The sequence below is a fragment of the Ursus maritimus genome, unplaced genomic scaffold (genome assembly GCF_017311325.1).
Source record: "Ursus maritimus isolate PB19 unplaced genomic scaffold, ASM1731132v1 scaffold_25, whole genome shotgun sequence".
Classification (NCBI taxonomy): Eukaryota; Metazoa; Chordata; class Mammalia; order Carnivora; family Ursidae; genus Ursus; species Ursus maritimus.
Window position 1 is genome coordinate 20,457,406 of NW_024425008.1, and position 22,035 is coordinate 20,479,440.

The 22,035-nt window shown below is 35.6% G+C and overlaps 1 protein-coding gene across 3 annotated transcripts in view; it reads left to right on the forward strand.

The window, feature by feature from the left end:
* CEP128 (centrosomal protein 128) overlaps positions 1–22,035 on the forward strand; it is a 377,231-nt gene that overhangs the window by 90,455 nt on the left and 264,741 nt on the right. For all 3 annotated transcript variants that reach the window (XM_040641592.1, XM_040641593.1, XM_040641590.1), the window contains one exon: positions 3,450–3,601. In XM_040641592.1, the coding sequence (XP_040497526.1) occupies positions 3,450–3,601 (152 nt within the window). The remainder of the gene's footprint in view (positions 1–3,449; positions 3,602–22,035) is intronic.

Here is a 22,035-nt window from a genome sequence, read left to right on the forward strand (position 1 = left end):
TCTTGTTTGGAAAAAGACTGTGGTATATTTGTTACATGTTTTCTCGCCTTATAAAAATCTAGTTGTTCTTGGTGTAAGTCTTTGAGGACTAGAAGAATGTCACTTTTCTTAACTACTTACCAGGGTTAAAAAAAATCTGAAAGTTCTTATATCAATATGATAATGAACTTCTTCACCTTCTCTTAATGGTTCTAGAATTTTCATCTTTATAGAATACTTGTATTATTATTTTTTTAAATCTGCATGAGAAATCACACTCATAGTCACACTGTGGTTGCTGTTTGTTCCTCCACCCACTAAAAAATAACTTCCAGGTCTTCTTTTAAAATTGACTTTGCTGGGGTGCCTGGGTGGCTCAGTGGGTTAAATGTCTGCTTTTGACTCAGGTCATGATTTCAGGGTCCTGGGATCAAGCCCTGCATTGGGGCGGGGAGGGAGGGGGGCGGAAATCCCTGCTCCACAGGGAGTCTGCTTCTCCCTCTGCCACTCCCTGCTTGTGTTCTGTGTCAAACAAATAAATCTGTAAAAAAATAAGAAATGAAATCGACTTTGCTTTACTTTACTAGTGGTCTTCTCATCCAATTCAAAGGAATTGTGCTGTTACTTTTCTTACTTGACCCCTGTTTTTTCCTCTTCACTGACTTCCGTGTTTCTACTCTTTCCTGGTTCTTCTGTGTTCCTTGTTTTCATTCTCTTTGAATCTTTTCCCTTTGTTCACAGCTTGTCCTTTAAATGCTGGGTGTTGTCTAGAATCCTCTTTATGGGGTTTCTCACTTAATAGTTCTCCCTAGAGGTTGTTATTTAAATCTTATGCTTAGCTATCATCTATAACGATGATCCCTAAATCTTAAATCCACTAATCTTCAGCCCCCCCATTTAAAGTCTCTCATGGGACATCTCCATGTGCTGTCCCACAGAATGCCCCAGTCAACAGATTTACAACTGAGTTCATCCTTTCCTTAAAACCTGTTTTTATTTCCTGTTTCAATTGATGCCACCATCCTTAATCCAGATAGCCAAGGCTAAAATACAAAGAACATCTGAAATTATTCCTTCTCTCCTCTGTCTGCTTCATCCCTGTTTATTTATAGATCTTGGTATTTCTTGAATTTGGCCCATCTTCTTTTTTATTCCCACTACCCCAGTTTAGGCATGCTTTGTCCCATTGTATTACCCTCTTGCCTTATTCCAGCTCCTCTGTGATCTGTCTTCTATACTGCTGCTACTGAAGGGATGCTTCTGAAGCCACAAACTATTCATGTTACTCTTGCTTAAAATCTTTTGTTATACGTTATTGAGTTCTTAACTACACATGAGGCATTTTGCTACTCATTTTACATTATCTCCTTTAGTTCTTGGAACTATACTTTAAGAAGGGTACTAGTCTTATTTCCATTTGAATAAGGAAAAAGAAAGATTGAAGAGCAAAGAGATTGCTTAAGGTCATATTTGTGGGAATTAACAGACCTGAATTTTTTTCTCCCCAAACCTGAACTCTTAACCGGTATGCTGTACTGATCCATTATGTTTGTAGCAAGTGTTCTTCAAAGTGAGCATATGAGACAATCCCCTGGGTGTGAGAGGAGAGTGTTAGTAACATGATTTATATTTTATACCTTACGTTTTAAGTATTTTAATTTTTCTAAACGTTTCGTTATATGTGAATGTGTATGTGTGTAGGTATATATTTATATATATCATACTATTTTATGTGTAGATTATGAAACTTATCAAATTGTTTCCACATTAAAAATATGTTTCACAAATTATGTATATGTATTTGTACATGTATTCATATGCATTAGTATCTCCATATTTTATATAATATATATTCCTGTTACTTTGTATATGCACTAATATCCTGGAATGTATGTCTATATATTAAGATAGACACTCTAGAGATATGTATGCATATGTGTGTGCATATAACATATATACCTATCTAAATATAAAATTTAAAAAATATATTTGTAAAATGAATAAATGCTTTTACCCATAAGCAAATATGCATATTTTCAGGTGGGAAACCTAGCAGGGCTGTGCAAAGTACGGCCCAAGGGGCAAATCCAGACTTTTGTAAATAAGCTTTATTGGAATATAGCTATTTCCATTCATTTATTCACTGTTCAGGTTACTTTTGCAACGCAATGGCAGAGTTGAGTAATTGTGGCAGAGCTTATAAGGCTGAAATATTTACTGTCTGACCCTTTACAGAAAATGTTTGGTAACTCCTGGTATATAGGTAATTTCTAAGCTCCCTAGCAATGTGTAAACACCTTGCTGACTCTCCTTCTTCCTTCCCTCATATGTGGTAGCTATGTGGAAGTACTGTGTGCAGCTACCTGAGTATTAAATCCAGTATTGTACCTCTGTGCTTTATGCCTCTTCCTTTCTCTGAATTATCATCCCAACTCCCCGTCTCCTTTGCTTGGTGAGATTCTGTATTCATTCTTTAAATCTAACTTAGTTTCTAATTCTTCCTAACTGAGTTTTTCATCAAGATAGAGTTAATCACTCTATCCTTTGTACTATTTCTGTATGATGACTGTATCTGTAAAGATGTCTGTATAGTATCTGTCATTGCTTTTATCATGCTATTAAAATACCTATGTATCTTCTTTCATCCATGTACATCCAAGATGTACAATTTTGAAACTTTGATATCTCTTAACTACAGATGTGTCCTAAATGATGTATAAATTTAATTTGCTAGTGTTTCCTTCCTTTCCTTTTCTGGAAAGGAAACTACCAGAAAAACAGTTAAATTGATACTATATGTACCAATTTTTGACATCTTAGACTCAAGGAAGTATTTTATATGTCTTGTTTCTATTCTTGGAGTATAAGGTCATTAAGAAAAAGTTTTGTGTTATTTATGTTTGAAGAAGATGGTATTAGAGTGTCCTGGATATCACAGACCAAGCATTTTGAATTAAATACTAAGTCTGTCTGTATTGTTCAGTGATATAATTTCAGATGGTAGTCTCCAGAATTAGTAAGATAGTTAGTGATCATACATAGAGATTTAACAATATCATTTCTTTATTTTGCAAGGAAGAATTATTTTGTGTGTCAACTTCAGTAACTTCCAGCTAATGTATAACTTAGTTGAAAATTCTTCCAGTATTTCTGTGTTAGAGTTTGGAGGTACAGATGTAAGGAACGTTAAAGAAAAAATATGTAGGATTTTCCTGAACTCAGTTGTACCAGAACTCCGATAACATTTCAAGTTTTAGTATCAAAATGGAGTAATATTGGATAACACATCAGTGTATGTATTTTAGAATATTGAGTGAGCCTTGAAACAATAGACTGGCAAATTCTGAAATGTCTGTGTTAATAAGTGGGTTACGTTAGCTGGAATATTACAACATCAAGGCCTTATACCATTTGAAAGTACAATCTGTGAATAAAGAACAACAATCAAGCTTTACATTTTCTCTTTCAAGGGGTTGAGCAGGAAAAAGAAAATCTGGAGAAGCAGATGTCAGATTTGAGGGTGCAGCTGAACTTCAGTGCGATGGCATCTGAGTTAGAGGAAGCGAAGCGGTGCATGGAGCGAAAAGACAAGGAGAAAGCGCAGTTTGCAGCCCAAATAGAGGTGACTTTGCTATTTTTAAGTTGTATACAAAGGACTTTGGTTTTGTTTCAGAGAATTGCTTAATGAAGTTTTAATAGAAATGTTGTGGTATTTTATGAACTCTAGTTTGAGCATACATAATGCGAAGTTATGTAGATGACTTCTTCAGTTACACATAGAAATATCTACGGATTCATTTCTCTTTCATTTGAACCTTAAATCCAGGCACCTATTAAACTTGAAAATGGTTTTGTGGTAGTGGCAATTGAGCCCTTCCTTCAGATAGAAGGGGCCTTTCTTTGAAGGAATGGTGAATTATCCTTTACTTGGGGGTGAAACTGGTAGAAGGCACAGCAAAAAAAGTACCATAAAGGTTTTTAAATCTCTCACTTCTCTACAGGAGGCAGAATTGGGGTAATTATCCCAAAATATTAAAAATCAAAAGAAAGAACTTCATAAAAAGGAAATGTCTTAATTCCAATAGAATTGTGTATATTGTATCCAACATGGATGACACATTTGGAAATAGATATGTATGAGTCCTCTTCTATATCTGTTTTTATTAGTGGAGTTATATTCTAATTGTAAGAAGGTGACACATTTGAAGAATTTTCTAAATTATAATGAAAGGTAGAAAATTGGTGTTAAAAATATTTAACTTTATATAATCCAAAGGAAATATTTAATGTTACTGCAGTCTGAGTTTCTCTTTCATCTTGTCAGTGCATCAGTGGAAAATGTATTTTAGATTTGGATCAAGATTCAGATTGTAAAGATAATGAAATATTGACATACTTTTTACAAAGCCCTCTACATATATAACAAATACTTAACAGAAATATTATCAGAGCAATTGTAATTATAGGACTTCTAAAGTTTGCTTCATGGGTATTAATTATTTTAGCCCTTGGTCCTGCTGACAAAAGTGCTAATATATTATTTTGCCAAAGTTAGGTATTAAAAATTAAAAAAACCTATGCTAATAAATATCAAAGGTAGAAAAATCGCTCGCTAAGCTGTTTATAACCACATATTGGTCTGTCTGTCTTCCCTTCCTTACTTTCCATTGTTTCATTTCATTTACCACTTGCAGAATCAATTGAAAAAAAAAAACTCTCACATTCATAGGCATTTAAAAAATTACAATAACCTAATCTCTCGTTCAATGAGTCTGGCTTTCCCCCTGTCCTAACAATAGTTGTTTTACATTTTCACCTGGGTTAGGAAAAGAGTTAGCGTTCTCTTGGGTTAGTTTGGATTGGTTGTATGGGCTTGGATGTGAAAGAAAGTTGGACAGAGAGGTTGAACATTTATTCACATATCAAATACTTAATGACTGTCTATTACATGCGAAGTCTGTTCTAGGTGGTGGTGACATGGCAGGGAACAAAAGCCAGGCAGATTTCCCTGTCTCTGTGCATGTGACATTCTAAAATTGATGCAGAAAGTTCTTTGAGTTTGTCTCAAGTCTAATTCAAGTTCCTTTTGGAGGATAAAATATTTTTTTCCCCAGTTGCCATTAAAGAGGTATTACAAAAAGATATTGTTTATTCTGGAAGAAATTCCCATTAACCAGTTTTTTTCAGCCTGACTTTATAATTAAATTTATATCTATTGTTTTAGATTTTGTGACGCTTCTGATTATGGCTTATTTCTCATACCTTGTGAAGGCCCTTTGAATATCTCCAAGCTGTTCTCAAAATGATATCTGGTGCAGGCTTTGTGAGGGTATCTGTCATGGATCACTCAGTGTGACTTCTGTTGGGTATTTGATTGAAATTTAATTGAAAAGCATTTCGTTTCTGCTTTATTTTTCAAAAATATTTGGTGTTGGGGCCACCTGGGTGCCTGTCAGTTAAGCATCCAGCTCTTGGTTTCTGCTCAGGACATGATCTCAGGGTTGTGACATCAAGCCCTACGTTGGGCTCCACGCTGGGCATGGAGCCTGCTTAAGATTCTCTCCCTCTGCCCTGCTTGCACTCACTCTCTTAAAAAAAAAAAAAAATTGGTGTTGGCCGTATACATTCTATGATGAAGATTAATCTTCTTTAGTTGCTTTTTGGAAACCAAATATAAATAAGAAAACATGTATAAAATGTGACTGTTGGTCAGGCCCCAAAACATTTGCTGTAATACTCTTTCTTGTGGTTTGTTCAGTCACTAATCTCTTTCTCTTTAATCTCAACTTCCTAACACCTTTCCTACAAAACCTTATACACAGTCTTGTCAACTCATTTTTCTTAAACTTTCCTATTCATTTCCATTTTTTTTTGTCTTTGTTCCCATTGTTCACTGTTTCTGTAATGTCCTCTTTTTTTGGAAATCCTAAGCCTTTTCCTTCCTGAAGCCTTCTTTGACTGTACCAGCTACAGGTGATAATCCTTCCTTCTGTACCCCGTCCTTTTACTCGTATCACTAATGCTCTTATGGCACCTTTGTCACACTGCCTTAAAGTATATAGATATATGTCTTTAAAATTTCAAAATGAGTTGAAATGAAGGAGATAGGGGACTGCGGAAGAAAGCTGCCCTGTCACTAAGACAAGTCTGACCTCAATGTCCTTACTTTGGTGAAGACCTCATGTTTCAAGGTCTTGTCCTCACATCTGGAAACTTGAATTTTCTGTGTCCTAGAATTAATGTGGCCGAGGAGACTGGTTCATACTAACAGTGAAACCCATCAGAGAGCAGTGTATAAAAGAGTGCCAGCTCATTGATGTACCCTGTAGGGGCTCTATATGGATATTTAAACACTGTTCTATGCAGGGCACCAGTCTCCCAATTTCCTGTACCTAGGCTTTAGAAAGGTGAATTAGTAACCAAAAAGTTGCTTGGTGAACGCAATCGGGGAAAAATGATGTGTAAAGGACTGTTTGTTCCTGACTATGGTAAGGCTCTCCCACCCTCTACCTCTCTTTAACAGAGTCCTTCTAATCAGGGATCAGTTTATTTCACCCAATTCTGTTTTTCTTTCTGGAGTGTGTTGAACTGACTCCTTTTGTCTTTCTAACAATCTTCTCTGCTTCCACTCTGATGCTCAACCTTCCGTTTGCATTTTCTTTTGATATGTTGCTATGCACAGAATTTGCTCTGGGCCATTTACCAGTATGCATTGATGTTGTAATTCAAACTTAGGGCATTCTGGAAGCCACGTATGAGTTAAATACATATATCCTTCTTCAAATCATAGATGCGTATGGGCTAAGAACCAGGTCTTATCTCTGTATTTCTTTGTGCCCCTTGACAGTGTCTTACCCATATTAGGACTCAATTAGTATTTGTTGACTGAAATAGTGAATTGTGGAACACTTTATGGTTATTTTTCAAAGCTAACATTTGTTGTCTGGTCATTCTTTAAAAGCACATTAATTTCTGGAAGAGTTGTCTGTCAGTATTCAAGGGGACCTTTGCTCTTTCTCACTAATTGCATTAGTTTTTGTTGATCCAGAGTATATATTTTAAGCAGTTGTTTTACACTGAAGAAAAACAGTGAAAATAGCTTGTAAAAAACCAGAATGAAAACTGAGTTTGGGTTTATATAATTTACCTTTCAGATTGTACCTAAAACCTTAAATCTGTATATGCATAGAAAATACTAAGTACATTTTTTTCTTCTTCTAAACTTGAGTTGAACCTCATTAACCTTGATGGGCTATTTGTATTCATAAGAATTCCAAGTATCCTTGATCAATGATTCCCCCTGATTTAATCTCAGCCTCCATCTTCCATCAACTTACTTTTCTTGAAGAAAAAAATTTGACTTTTAAATTCAACGAGGAACTTCAAAGAAAGAAAAAAAAAACAAGGTGCTGTACATAATTAAGATTAAGTGTTGAAAGTGATAATTGAGTGACAACTGACATGATTATTCATTAGCAGAAACTTGGAACTGTAATGCCATAATTTACTTTTAAAAAGAAAGTAGTGGAAAACAGAAATGATAATCAATAATAACTTTTCTTTTTGATGATTAATACATTAGGAACAGAAGGAAGGTTGTTCCTTTTAACATGCTTTTAAGGTAAACTCTTGATTCTTGCATTTCTTATATAAAGTTGGCTACTTTGCTATGTATTAATGCCCCCTTCAATACTACTTTAAAGCCCTTCTTAATTGCCCTGTCTATAATTTTCTATTGTTCTTTTTTATCTTAATAATTTCTTCCTTATCCCAGTGCTTGTTGTAAAATAAGGTACTGAGTACTAAGTAATTTTTAATATACAGACTATAAAGAAAACAAATATTGGCAGCAAGACTTTATAGACAGGCTAAAATTGTCAAACCTAGTGGAGACGATGAGGTCTGCCTCTGTTACTAACCAAATTAACTGACAATGAAGCATATTGCTAAGTCCACAAATGCTCTATGCTCCACGGTCTTCATGAAGATGACTACTGGCAGAAATGCCCTACAAGTAAAAACTCCAAAACTAAGTAAACTTTTACACTTCAGAGAAGATTTAGTTTAATTCTCAAATCTTTCATCTATATGGAAAAATTGGAGTTGTGAAGAAAGGCAGCTCTTCTGTTTTCTGTAACTCAGAGTTGCATGAGTATTTCCGTCAAGCCAGAAAGTAGAAGTGGACCAAATATTTTAAATTTTCCTTTAAGACATCACAGTGTTTACTATTTAATAAGGTCAGTAAAGAAATAATTTAGGAATAAAAGCGTCGATTTTCAAGTTCTTTATTTTCTGAAGTCATGATAATTTCTGCCTCATGTGTTTTATGTATAAATGGAATGTGTAAGCCTTTGTGTTTTATCTCTGGGATTGTATGTGTGTGTGCATGCACATGTGGGTGGACACGTGCGGGAAGTCGGGGTGTGAGGGAGAGGGAGAAACTTCCATTCCTCACAGAACAATGAAGTATTGATAACTTATGTTAATTATAGATAGATTTGATGTTAAAAGCAATTATAAAGATAACATGTACCTTTGGGAATAATTATTGAAGGACTTGCTATGGAAAAATAGGTGATCCGTAACAAATGAGGTAATAGTTTTTGCAGAATCTTAGTAATTGAAAGTTGTTCATTTCTTGACCACTACAAATGCCGTTAAAGGGATATAAAGTCGACTTTATAATAAGCATATATTTTTTTAAAGATTTTATTTATTTATTCGACAGAGATAGAGACAGCCAGCGAGAGAGGGAACACAAGCAGGGGGAGTGGGAGAGGAAGAAGCAGGCTCATAGCAGAGGAGCCTGATGTGGGGCTTGATCCCATAACGCTGGGATCACGCCCTAAGCCGAAGGCAGACGCTTAACTGCTGTGCCACCCAGGCGCCCCTATAATAAGCATATTTTAATTTTTCATGCATTATTCCTATAGTCTTTATAGTTACCTTTAGAGTGATTTTAGTTTGATAGCATTATCATTTTAAGTGGAGACTTAAATTGTGTTTTAGATGTTTGTTTTCAGGCAGCTTTCTACAAGGAGAAATAAGATTATACTCAGCCTTAAACAATGAAAACAGTGGGCCTGTTATACTCTTAAATGTTCAAATGGTATAAATTATCTTTGCAAAAAAAGTTTTTAATAAGTAACACATGGCTAACATAAGCAAAGGTCAGTGTTAACAATTTTTTTCAAATGTATTAAACACATTTAATTTCTAGTACTTGCATGAAGTCTGAGTTATGTGATATAGTACTTATTTGGGGGGAACCTGTAATGGTGTTAGACTATAGTTTACTCTTCCTTAGCAAAGATTAACATATTAGGTAAACTTTTGGCAATTCTGATTAAAGAACTGTTTCTGCCTTTGTTAATGGTGGATTAGCTTGTGGCAGAACAAACTTCCTACTGAGAGAAACTAGAAAAGCTGGGTATGACATATATTTTTAAAAATATGTTTGAAGTTATCAGAGAGTTACCTGGGTATAAGGACAGGAGGAGTCATGTATTCTGTTGAGGAGTGGAATGCAGAGTGATGGTCTGACACTTGGCACCACTTTTCCCCTGAAAAGTTTAAATCACAGACTGAACAAAGCTTACAATAGAACTTAGGCCCATTAAAGAAGAAGGGCCCTGCTAATCACCCCACACTTTCAGTTGGGATACCCAAAGGGCTAAACCCTAGAGTCTGGGTAAGCTGGAAATGCACTAACAGTCACAAACACTGTAACATAGCTTTGGCTCTGCTGTGACGTTATCCGTCCCTACCCAAACTGCCCACCTAAACAAAAGTAGGTCTTTCAAGGAGGAAAGCATTATCATCCAGAGCCCTCATATTATTTCTGTAATTTGTCATACAGTGTTTAGCATTTGATAAAAACTTAGCAGTCATATCAAGAAACAAAACCACATTACTGAAAAACAAGATATAAGTGAGAAATAGAAATAGGCATATAGACTGTCCAGATATTGGAGTTGACAGAAATCAGCTTTAAGACATTGGTTATTAATATGTTAAGAAATTAGATCATAAGGTAGTTAATTCTAGCAGAGAACAGGACACTATAAAAAGAATAGAAATCTGAGAACCAAAATATATAGTAACTGAAATTAAGAGCTGGATAGGTAGGTAGCGTTTAACCAAAAATTAGATTTTTTTTTTTTTTTTAAAGATTTTATTTATTTAACAGAGAGAGACAGCCAGAGAGAGAGGGAACACAAGCAGGGGGAGTGGGAGAGGAAGAAGCAGGCTCTTAGCAGAGAAGCCTGATGTGGGGCTCGATCCCAGAACGCCGGGATCACGCCCTGAGCTGAAGGCAGACGCTTAACCGCTGTGCCACCCAGGCGCCCCTTTTCTTATTTTTCTTATTCCTCTGAGGAATCTTATGAGGCTTCCATCCATATGTATGTTTAGGTTATATAATTTAACATGCGGTTTGGTTTTTGGTTTTATGATCTGTTTTTCTATCTTCTGATTGGCAAAAAAATTCCCCAGTTTATTCAGTCTTTCATTCAATACATTTTGATTAAGAGTCTATTAGGTATTGAGTCTGGTGCTAGAATCTGGGAGTACACCAATGAAAGCAACATTCATTGCCCTCAGTGAAGACACAATCATTGAACTCACATTTAGCCCTGAAGTTTCACTTCACTAGAAAAGCCAGGCCCTCTTCAACATGGATGGGCAGAATCATAGTGAGACTTAAAATGGAGAACAAGGGAATGGGGAGTCTGAACCTTAGGAAGTGGGCATGAGGAGCACCCATCCCTACCGTGCCAAGATGGACCCCATCCTCTGAGGACAGAATGGTAAACGGAAAAGCAAAGAGTCATCGGAAGACAAAAAACAGGAATATCTTCAAATAGAAGTTGGTATTTGGTGATTAAAAATCTGAACAATGGTTTTCTAGTTTTACAGGCTTATTATACCACATTGTCCAGTTATATTTGTTTATTCCTTCTACGTTACAAGAAACTGGGAAACACTCAAATGGGGGTTTAATGTGGGGAGGCAAGCAACCATCTTCACAGCTGCCCTACCGGGCTTCATGGAGAAAACAGTGCTGTATTGAGACTCTTTAGATTGCAAAGATAAGAAAACTTGAGCCATCGCTATTTTGGGTTCATCATTAATCCATTGGTACAGTCATCTGTGACCACGGTGCTGGAGTCACGGGATTCTGCTGGCACTCTTTTTTTGTATGTGTGGATTTGAATTACTATTGAGTATGAATTGCTTTCAACCTGAAAAACTCCTCAAATATTTCTTGTAAGGATGGTTTACTAGCAATGCATTCTCTCATTTTTTGTTTATCTGAGAATGTCTTTATTGCACCTCATTTTAAAAAGATAATTTTGCTGGATAAAAGATTTTTAGTTGACTTTCTTTCAGCACTTTGAATATGCTAGCCCATTGGTTTTTGTTCTTGTTGCTCATGAGAAGTCAGCTTTCGATCCTATTGCATTCCTCATTCATGGTGAGCCACTTTTCTTTTGCTGCTTTCCAGATTTTCTCATTGTTTTTGCCTTCAGTGTTTGACTGTCATGTGTTTGGGTGAGTGTTCTTTCTATTTATCCTACTTGTTCATCAAGCTTCTTGGATATATAGCTTAATGTTTTTCTTCAAATTTGGGAAGTTTTAGCCATTATTTTTTCTTATATTTTTGTTTGTTTCTTTTTCTCCATTCCATCTAGTATTTCTGTTGCATATATATTCATATTCCACATTTCTTTGAGGGTTTGTTCATTTTTATTCTTTTTTCTCTCTCTTCTTCAGATGAATCTCCATTGATTTATATTTAAGTTTTTGGATTTTGGGGGCACCTGGGTGACTCGGTTAAAATTTCAACTCGATTTCAGCTCAGGTCATGATCTCAGGGTTGTGAGATCGAGCCCTGTCGGGTTCTCTGTTTATATAACTTTCCTCTTCTTCCCAATAGAACCTCTGCATCACTGTACTGGAGCTGAGTTCAAGAACTGTAGCCCGCTTCCCTCTGGGGTGATACTCCAGCTCCTCAGCTGGCCACTTCTGTGTGGAGCCTTCCCCGTACGTGAGAACTGGGGCAGGAGCAATCTGAGTCTACGATGCTTTCTGCCCTATGAGTGGGGGAGGACTGGTTGGGAAAAGGAAACCTGAATCCTTTGGCTATGTCTATTTGGAATAGAGCTTCCACACACTCATCTTGGGGATGATGGCCCCTCTATGGGTCTTTGATTCTAAATGAAGGGTGTTGTAAAATTACTAATCTACTTTATATGTTAAAAATTGAAGGATGCATATAGTAATCTCCAGGGTAACTACTAAAAGAAGAGTAATAGATATATAACTAATACAAAGCAAGAAAGTGAAACAGGTAAAGAATTACTTCCAGGGGCGCATGGCTGGCTCTGTTAGTAGAGCATATGACTCTTGATCTCAGGGTTGTGAGTTCAAGCTCCAGGTTTGGCGTAGAGCTTACTTAAAAATAAAACAAAACAAAACCAAAAAAAAACCTTCCAAAAGAAGTCATACTTGACTTACTGTGTACTTAGCATGTACTTATATGACTGCAATATGACTTAAAACACTGGGTAAACAAAGATTTTTTACTAGGACACCAAAAGCATGAATTGTAAATGAAACTAATTATAAATTGGACTTGAACAAAATTAAGAATTTCTTCCTTACGCTTGGCTGCATTAGGAAAATGAAAAGAACAAGCCACCCTGGGGGAAGATATTCACAGATCATATATGGAACAGAAGACTGGTATCATGGTTATATAACATTCCTATATATTTAGTTCATTATAGCAGTGCCTGGTTGTTTTAACACTTGTAATAGTATAAGGGAAAATCATATTAGTGTCTCAATAGATAGAGATAAAGCATTTATGAAAATTCAACATCCATTAATTAGGGAAACTTTTAGTAAAAAGGAAGAGAGGAAAACTTCCTGATACTGAAGAGTATCTACTAAAAACCTATAACACATGCAGTATTAATAGTGAAATACTGATTGGAAATGAAGCAAACACTTCCATTCTATTCAACAGTGTAATAGGGCTAATAGTCCAGGCAGTAATTAAAGGGAAAAAAAAAGGTATCTGTTTGGAAAGGAATTAATAATTCTCTCTTTATTTCCAATTGATATTTTAAAAAATTCACACTATAGGTAAATTATTAAAACTAACAAGTCGGGTATATATTTCAGCTAAGATAATAATTAAAGCCAAATATCAAAATAAAACGAACTTTGGTCAGATCTAAACTAAAAACAAGCCCCTGAATCATGTTCACTCACATTGTTTCCACAAAACACATGTCCTAGGTATTGATTTTTGAGAACAAATAGAATTTTTTTCTCTCAGGTAAAATTTATGCAATTTATTTTTTTAAAAGATTATATAATTGACATTAAGAACAAGAAAGGAGCTCTACTTATACATGCAAAGGAAAAGAAAAATCAGAAAGAATATCAAGCCATGTTGATATGAATCAATGGTTGCCCTAGATTAGCAGTAGCACTTTGGGCAATGATGGAGATGTTTTCTATCTGTGCTGTTCAGTACGTTAGTCATCTGTACTCATAGAGCACTTGCAACGAGGTCAGTGTGACTTTTGAATTTTAATTTTACTTAATTTAAATATAGGTGGAACTTAACAGGTGGGAATGTGATTGGATGGTATGAAATTGGATTAGGAGCCATGTTGTGAATTCCCATTGGTATAGAAAGCACACTGATTTTCCTTGGTCTGAATATAACATGGCTATATAGTAGAAGTGTGGTGGTCTTGGATTTTATTGAGAGCTGATTAAAGAAACATCCCTCATGGCCAGCCCTTCCTTGAAAATCAACTGGAGTCAGGAAAGGGTTTATTATTTCTCTTTTTTTTTATTGTGGTAAAATGTACAAATCATAAAATTACCATCTTAACCATTTTTAAATGTACAGTTCAGTAGTATCAAATTCACATTATTGTGCAATCATCCATCCTCATCCCCGCTGAAACTCTGTATCTATTAAATAATAACTCCCACTCCCCATCCTAACCAACCTCCCCCCCACCAGTTTCTGTCAACCAGCATTATAACTATTATACTTTCTTTATGAGTTTGACCACTCTGAGTACCTCATATAAATGGAATTATACAGTATTTGTCTTTTTGTGCTTGGCTTACTTCACTTAACATAATGTCCTCAAAGTTCATCTATGTTGTAGCATATTGCAGAATTTCCTTCCTTTTCAAGGCTGAATAACATTCCAGTCTATGTATATACCACATTTCGCTTATCTGTGCTTCTGGGTTGCTTCTACATTTTTGCTATTGTGAATAATGCTATTATCAACATGAGTGTATAAATATCTCTTCGAGACCCTGCTTCCAATTTTTTTGGGTACATATCCAAAAGTAGAATTACTAGATCATGAGGTAATTCTGTATTTAATCTTTTGAGGCACCGCCGTACTTTTTTCCACAGTGCCCTACCATTTTATATTCCTACCAACAATGCACAAGTGTTCCAGTTTCTCCACATCTTCATCAACACTTGTTGTTCTCTGTTTTTTTTGTTGTTGTTGTTTTTTGTTTTTTGTTTTTTTTTTAATAGTAGCCATCCTATGGATGTGAGGTGGCATCTCAAGAGATTATTATTTTTGTTTGAAACAGTGTTTACTTTTAAAAAAGAAAATGGGGCTCTTTTATCTCATCTAGCCTTCCTTAGCCTTGATTTCTCTCAAGAAATCAAAATTGAGAAATCAAGAAAAGTAGATTTCTCTTAAGTGCACAGTGCTATTGTATCATTTAAGATAATGTGTCTGATCTGTTTCCAATAATCCATAATGCTCTATAATGATGTAGAGAAATAATATTAAGTATTAGGTTACATTTAAGTTCTCCTCTTCACTATATATAATGTAATTAGAGATGACATTTCTTTAGTTGAACTATGTACTTTATCTTGGTCCTCTCAGCTGCCACATCAACACTGGCAAGACACAGGTGTTTGTCTTTTATTGATACCTGCTTTATCCTATTGCATTTCATAGCAAATGTGTAATCAGAGGTTTTCCACCTCAATCAAAAGCAGTCCCAAATACCAATCTGCTTAAAGTAGAACAGTTTTATCCTATCTACATTCAAATTTTCATCTCCCAAAGTGCCTACTTTAGTTAAACATCAGAGTTACAGAGTTAAAATTATCAGTCTAATTGAGTGTGAGAAAAACGAAAACACAAATGTACTTGAGATATGTGTGCCAGGGTCAGAATTTCCCCAGTGTGTTGCTAGGGCCTAGATGTTAATTATATGTCCTCTTGTGTAATAAGTTGAACACTCTGAAGAAATGCGTATTTAAAATGTTCCGTGTAGTGAACATCATGGCTAATGAAACAGAAGTTAATATTTTATTTCTTCACAAAGAGATGAATGTATTTAATTAATTGAACATTATTTTCTGTACTTTGCTTAAGCTTAGTATCATGTTTCATTAAAAAGTACAAGGAAGCTGTAGTTGTATGAAGCAGATATGTTCTCATCGGATTTGTGGAGAAATAATTATTTTTAATCACTGAGAAAGACCAAGGAACCTGTTATTTGGGATTAATGTCCTTTTATGTGTCTCTGCTTCATTTAGTAAAAGGAAAATGATAACAGTATACGTAGTCAAATTAGAAGGATAGAAAAGACAGAAGGTTCTATTTGTAAAGGAAGAATTATTTGTGACATTGTTCCTACTGTGGCCCCTGATATTTTATGTGGCAATCCCTAACTCATAAAAGGGTTTGAATCAGTTATTAAAAATTATTAATATGTATTTTGCTTAAGAAAATTTGACTCACAGATTTTAAGTATATATTCTACTGTCCACCAATCATGACTTTAAAAAGTTTTAAATAGTAAGATCCCAATGAGTGATGGCCTAATTTAGCTTCCTGTAGCTATATTTCCAGGCTACCATACTTGTTTTGATTGGTTTGAGTTCTTTTATTCAGAGACTTCCCTTAGTTCTCCTGACTGTGGATAATTGATTAGTTGTCCTCTCACTATCAGTTCATAAAACACCTAAATTATACAAAAATGAATGAGTTTATCAAGACATGCAAGAATATGTCAGGCTAATTTCCCAATAGAGGTGAGTGGGGCTTGGCTTAATTGAGAAGCCAAGAATTTCAGGTGAAATCCTATTAAATCTGTTCTTTTGTTTACACAGTAAAAGAAAACTTTATAACATCATTTAGGGATTAGTGTGGGAAATAGAACTGCTCTAGGTATTTTATGCAATAGTTGTTTATAATAATACTGGCAGATGTGGCATTGCTTAGACTTCTAAGAAGGGATAGTACAAAGCGGGACATTCACTATAGAACAAAATAAATTATATCACTAAGACCTTGCTGGCCAATAACAAAAAGCCAAATTAGCAAGTATATTGTCTCTACCTCATTTCCACATTCTGATTCTCCCTATATTGAGTCTAATTTTCTCCCCCCCCCCACCTAGCTTAAGGGAGTCTGAACATTGAGTTTTGTAGCTTCTATGAAATAGGAGAGTGTATTAGAAGGAGGTGGAGATAGATGGGGGCTGACTGCTGTCGATCAGGTCATAAACCATAGTGCCAATAATCAGATTTTCTTTTAGCTGAGAAACATGGCCTTGCCTTGTTTTTTTCATAGCCCTTGCGCCTAGCCTTGTGTCCATACTTGGCACTCTGCGAATGCTGGTTGAATTCATGTCAATCCTAATGTCACATTTACAAATACTTATCCACACATTAGTAATGTTATATTCAATGTGTAGTTTGGTTTTTTTAAAGATTTATTTATTTATTTGAGAGAGAGAGCAAGCGAGCATGGGGAGGAGGGGCAGAGAGGAGAGAGGGTCTTAAGCAGACTCTGGGCTGAGCACAGAGCTCAATATGGGGCTCGATCTCATGACCCTGAGATTGCCACCTGAGCCAAAACTAAGAGTCAGACACTTAACCCACTGTACCACCCAGGTGCCCTTCAATGTGTAATTTCTTTGCAGGTTTTTGTTTTTAAAGCTTTCTGTCCATTTTAGGTTAATTAAAACTAAATCATCTACACATGCAATTAACTGGTCACATGGAACCTAAAATGTTCCAACATGCTGGAAAAGAGTTTAATTACAATAAATACAGAAAATATAAATAAAATTTTAGTTTTTTTTTTTCTGTGCTTAAATCAGCCCTCTTTCTCACTGAGATATTTACATTTCATTTTGGATACAATATCCCTATTCAGTCAGTGTTTTCATCTTGTGTCTGCTTTAAGGAAGTCATATTTGGGACTGGAATTAGTTTTATCTCTGTTCACAGAGTCAGTATTAAGATAATTGAATTCTGTTTCAAACGGTGTTCTACTTGAGGCTTGTTTGTTACTTATTAACTTTAATGTCACGGTTTTTGTCCTTATAAAGAATTAAGCTTTAAATTTGCTTATACTTTAAATATCATTTTTGTTTCAGTGTATCATTTTGGTAAGGCAGTTGCTACTTTTTACTGTGCTGGGTTTCTAGAAACTGTATTGTGAAACAGATCCTTCTATTGTGGTTTGTGTGTGTTTATATGAGAAATTTTATAATTAAGAATGGCGTTTCCAACCAAGGAGACTTGGGAACCAGGACATTTATGCTTAAAATGAACTTGTCATCAATGCCAAGATATAAAAACTCTTAATCTTTATAATAAAATTTAAACTTTTTTGATTTTTGATAAAGTGAGTATAATACAAACACATAATTTTACAGTATATATGTTTACTCTCGTGTACTAAAAAGCATGTGATGTGTGCCTCTGTGTATCTATAACTGTTGTACCATGTATGTGATGTATCTAAAACTCAAAGGCTAGCAATTATAAAAATTAAAAGAAAAATTTGCAGTAATTTTCTTGTCCTAGATTTCGAAGAGGCTTTTATCAAACTGTTTGGGAAAGTTGAACAATTGACTTTTTCTCTCCACTAATTTTTCATTTGTAAATAGAGCCTTTACAAATGACTGTATTTCCATTTGGCTTGCCCCTAATTTGGGATCATTCTTTTTCAAATATTACAGAATCAAGTTATTTTGAGTTCTTACAAAAGACTTTTTGGGAGAGGTGTCTAGTTGATCAGATTCTTTTGTTAATCTTTTCCTTCTTCCCCATTCCACTCAACCACATTTCCCCTGCCAACACCAATCTTATGAGCACTTTGATCATGAAAGAAGGCACCAAAGGGAAACAGAGGACAGGAGTGCTGTGCACACTCTTGCCCTAGTGGTGTTGGTTGTTGTTTGAATTCTGAGATTGGCTGGCATAGCCATTCATTTTCTCTCTGGCTATGTTTCTGCCTCTTTCTTCCCCCTGCCTCCCTTTTTTTGCTCTTTGTCTTTATTACTTTCACTAGCAATTGGGAATTATCTTCTTTTTGTTCCCTTAGCCAACACCTAATGGTGTTAGCTCAGGGCTCTTTTCTTTTTGACAAAGAATCATTGTTAGAAAACATTATATGAAGATGAGGACAGATGAAGACACTGAAGAATGAAATGTAAGTATAGATAAGGTAGCATAAATTGGAAAGAGAAGCAGAATTTGAAATACAGAAGAAAAAATTTCTCATATGCATCGTTTATTATAAATAACTGTTCTGTGTCTGTTTGCCTAACCACACTGTATGGCTCTCTGTAGCAGTAGAATGTAGAACCATGCCGTCTTATTCATTTTTGTGTCTCAGCAGCTTGGTTATTGCTGAGTGCAGTAAATGTTTATTGGATTGAATGGAAACATACCTATATTTTCTTCAGAAAGACTGAGACTGACAAGTGTTTCTTTTTCTTGACCCCCGCCTAGTCTCTTGAATGCCATAGATGGTTCTTATCTATTGTAAGCCAGCTCTATTGAATTTGATTGCTGAAATTGAATTCAGATGAGAAAAAAATTGGTTCTTAAAGTCCATTTCTGCTTTAAAAGGATGATCTTCAATTATTTTTAATGTTGCTATAATATTTTAATATCCTAGTGTTAGCATAATGTCCTTTGGTGATTAATCTTTCTCAAGCACGTATCTGATCATGTTATTCCCTTGCTGAAAAACTTTTGAAAGCTTAAACTTAATTTCAGCATTCCCCCAATCTGGTTTCTGACCTTACTTTTTAATCTCTTTTTAGCCGTCTTGAACTGTTTTTTACTCTTCATGTACAGCCCTGTTGGCCCAGGCTGCGGCTCTTACGCATGCTACCGCATGCTACCGTTGGTCTTAAATGCCTGTCCTTTATCAGTGACCCAATCTTTTCTCTTCTTCACACTTGAGTTTGCTCATTGTCTCCTTATTTTATGTGCCTTTCTTTATGAGTTCTTCCTGATCAGAGTAGTTTCTCTTGAATTTACTAACTTAAATCCTGTTTTTACTAGCTAACATTGATGGTCACTTCCCTTCTGCTCGATCTTATTTGTCCCAGTCAGTATTTCTCATACAATACTTTCCTCAGTGCCTCGCCAGTGTCTTGAACATAGAAGGGGATAACTAGTCTGTGCCTCATTGTGTTTTAACCAAGTCAATTCTATTCTGTGATTTTTTTTCTCTCAGTTTTAAAAGTGTTCCAGAAACATCCGTGCATCAGAGATTATATAATTCCTATTTAGGATTTCCTCCTATCTCAGGAAAGAACATGGTAACTTATTTAATTATTTAAGAGGTTGTTTGGCTAGTATCCAAGTCAGTAATAAAGTGAAGTGTAATCAATATTAGTTTGAATGTTAGGGACCTGTGGCTGGTTCTTTCTCTGCTGTAAACTACTTCCCTTACCTTGGATTGATTACTTTATCTCCTTGTTTTTATGTTTATTTTTATTATTTTTTTAAGATTTTATTTATCCATTTGACAGAGAGAGAGAGAGACAGCCAGTGAGAGAGGGAACACAAGCAGGGGGAGTGGGAGAGGAAGAGGCAGCCTCCCAGCATAGGAGCCTGATGTGGGGCTCGATCCCAGAATGCAGGGATCACGCCCTGAGCCGAAGGCAGACGCTTAACGACTGCGCCACCCAGGCACCCCTTGTTTTTATGTTTAAATGATAAGATGTAGTTCATGGTACCTAGACCTCAATTTCCTCATCTTTAAAATATAGACATTGGATTACCTCTTTAATTTTTTTTTAAAGATTTTATTTAGTTATTTGAGAGAGACAAAGCATGCACAAGCAGAGGGAAGGGGCAGAGGGAGACAGAGAAGCAGACTCCCACTGAGCAGGGAGCCCAAAGCAGGGCTTGATCCCAGGACCCTGGAACCATGACCTGAGCTGAAGGCAGACACTTAACTGCTTAACCAACTGAGCCACCAGGCACCTACGTCTCAAATTTTGATGTTGTTTCTAGTTAGTAATAAACCCTTGCCATTGTTGAGTTCCTAAAATGCGTCAATCAGTCTTCTAGATGTTTATCTAATTGATTTTGTGTAGGTCATCATTCTTCTGATATGTAGATGTTATTGAGTCCTCTTTATAAATTTAGTTGCCTTGGCTCACTGATGGTAAGCACTTCTCCTAAGGTCATAGAGTGACAGAACTGGGATTTGATCTCAAGTCTGTGACTCATGTTGTTTCCATGATATGATACTGTTTCCCTGGGATGTTGTTTTTGAGTCATTAAAGTGTAGCTATTTTCTCATTACCCTTACAAGTCTCACACAAAGTACATAATACCGTAGATGAAAATGTTTATTTAAAATAAATATTACTCCAAGTACCTTGGCTTATTTGGGGTGAAGTTTTCATTTTTAAATATTCCCTAAGGTGCCCAATTCTTTGTATGCATTGACTATCAAATAAGAGTAGAGGAGAAATTGTGTTATATTTTAGTGATATCAGTGAACAAATAATCATTGTTGTCACCTACACAGTAGTCTACTTTTTGTGTTTTAATGGAAACTGTTTCAATGTAGGCTTAGTAATTCTTCATGAATATGAGAAACAGGAAGAAGGCAGGTAGGAAGATTCTCATATACCAGACGAAACTGGTTTCTTTATTCTGTAAATTTACTCCATTATTCTCCTACCTAGTCCAATTTTTCCACTTTTGTAATTTCAAGTTGGCAAATTTTTTTTTTATAATCCACATATATGAAATTATGATCTTAGATGTGTGAACAGTTAAAGCTAGAATTTATGGTGGATCCCATCCACACTACTTTTTAAAAATAGAATATCTCTTTTTCTATTTTCTATTTTCATTTTAGTGCCTTATTCATATGCCTTATTCAAATGAGTAGGCTGTCTGTAGTTATAATTTGAATGCAACCACTGCAGTAATTAAAAAGGGAGCCATTGGTAGCCAAAGGCAATCAATTTTAAAGGAAGAGGGTTCTTTTCTACCATCTTCTAAATGCATTGTTATAATGTATTCTTTAATACATTCTTTTCCTTTCTGTCTATTCTTTCGCCATTTTACTACTGGGAAGAAAGGAGTTAACATAGTAGACCAGAGACCATTTCCTTAGGTCTGCTTCCAAAATAGGCCCTTGTTTGGCATCTGGGAACTTTAATGATAATCAAGTAAGAAACTTTCCTTAAATGATAAGATGTAGCTCATGGTGCCTAGACCTTTTATACAAAGAATATGGTTTCTCCTGAACACCTGCTTTCCTTCTGGGAGTCTGGATTTTGGTACATACTAGGCTGACAGTAGTTGAGTGACTAGCTTCTAATTAAAACTTTGGGCACTGAGTCTCTAATGAGTTTCTCTGGTAGGCAGTACCTCACACATGTTGTCAGAATTCACTGCTGGAAGAATTGAGCACACCCTGTGTGACTACAGGGAGAGGCCTCCTGGAAGCTTGGGCCCAGGTTCCACTGGACTATGCCCCATATTCTCTTGGCTTTGCTGATTTTGCCTTATATCTTTTCAGTCTAATAAATCTTAGCATAAGTATGACTATATGCTGAATCCAGTGAATTCTTCTAGCTATCAGCAAACCTAAGACCCTCAACACAACTACTCATTAACATTTTTTCCCACCTGAAGAAAGAGATAAAAGAGAAATGTGTAAAGTTTTAGATTGAGTTGGAGCTTTTATAAACCTTTGG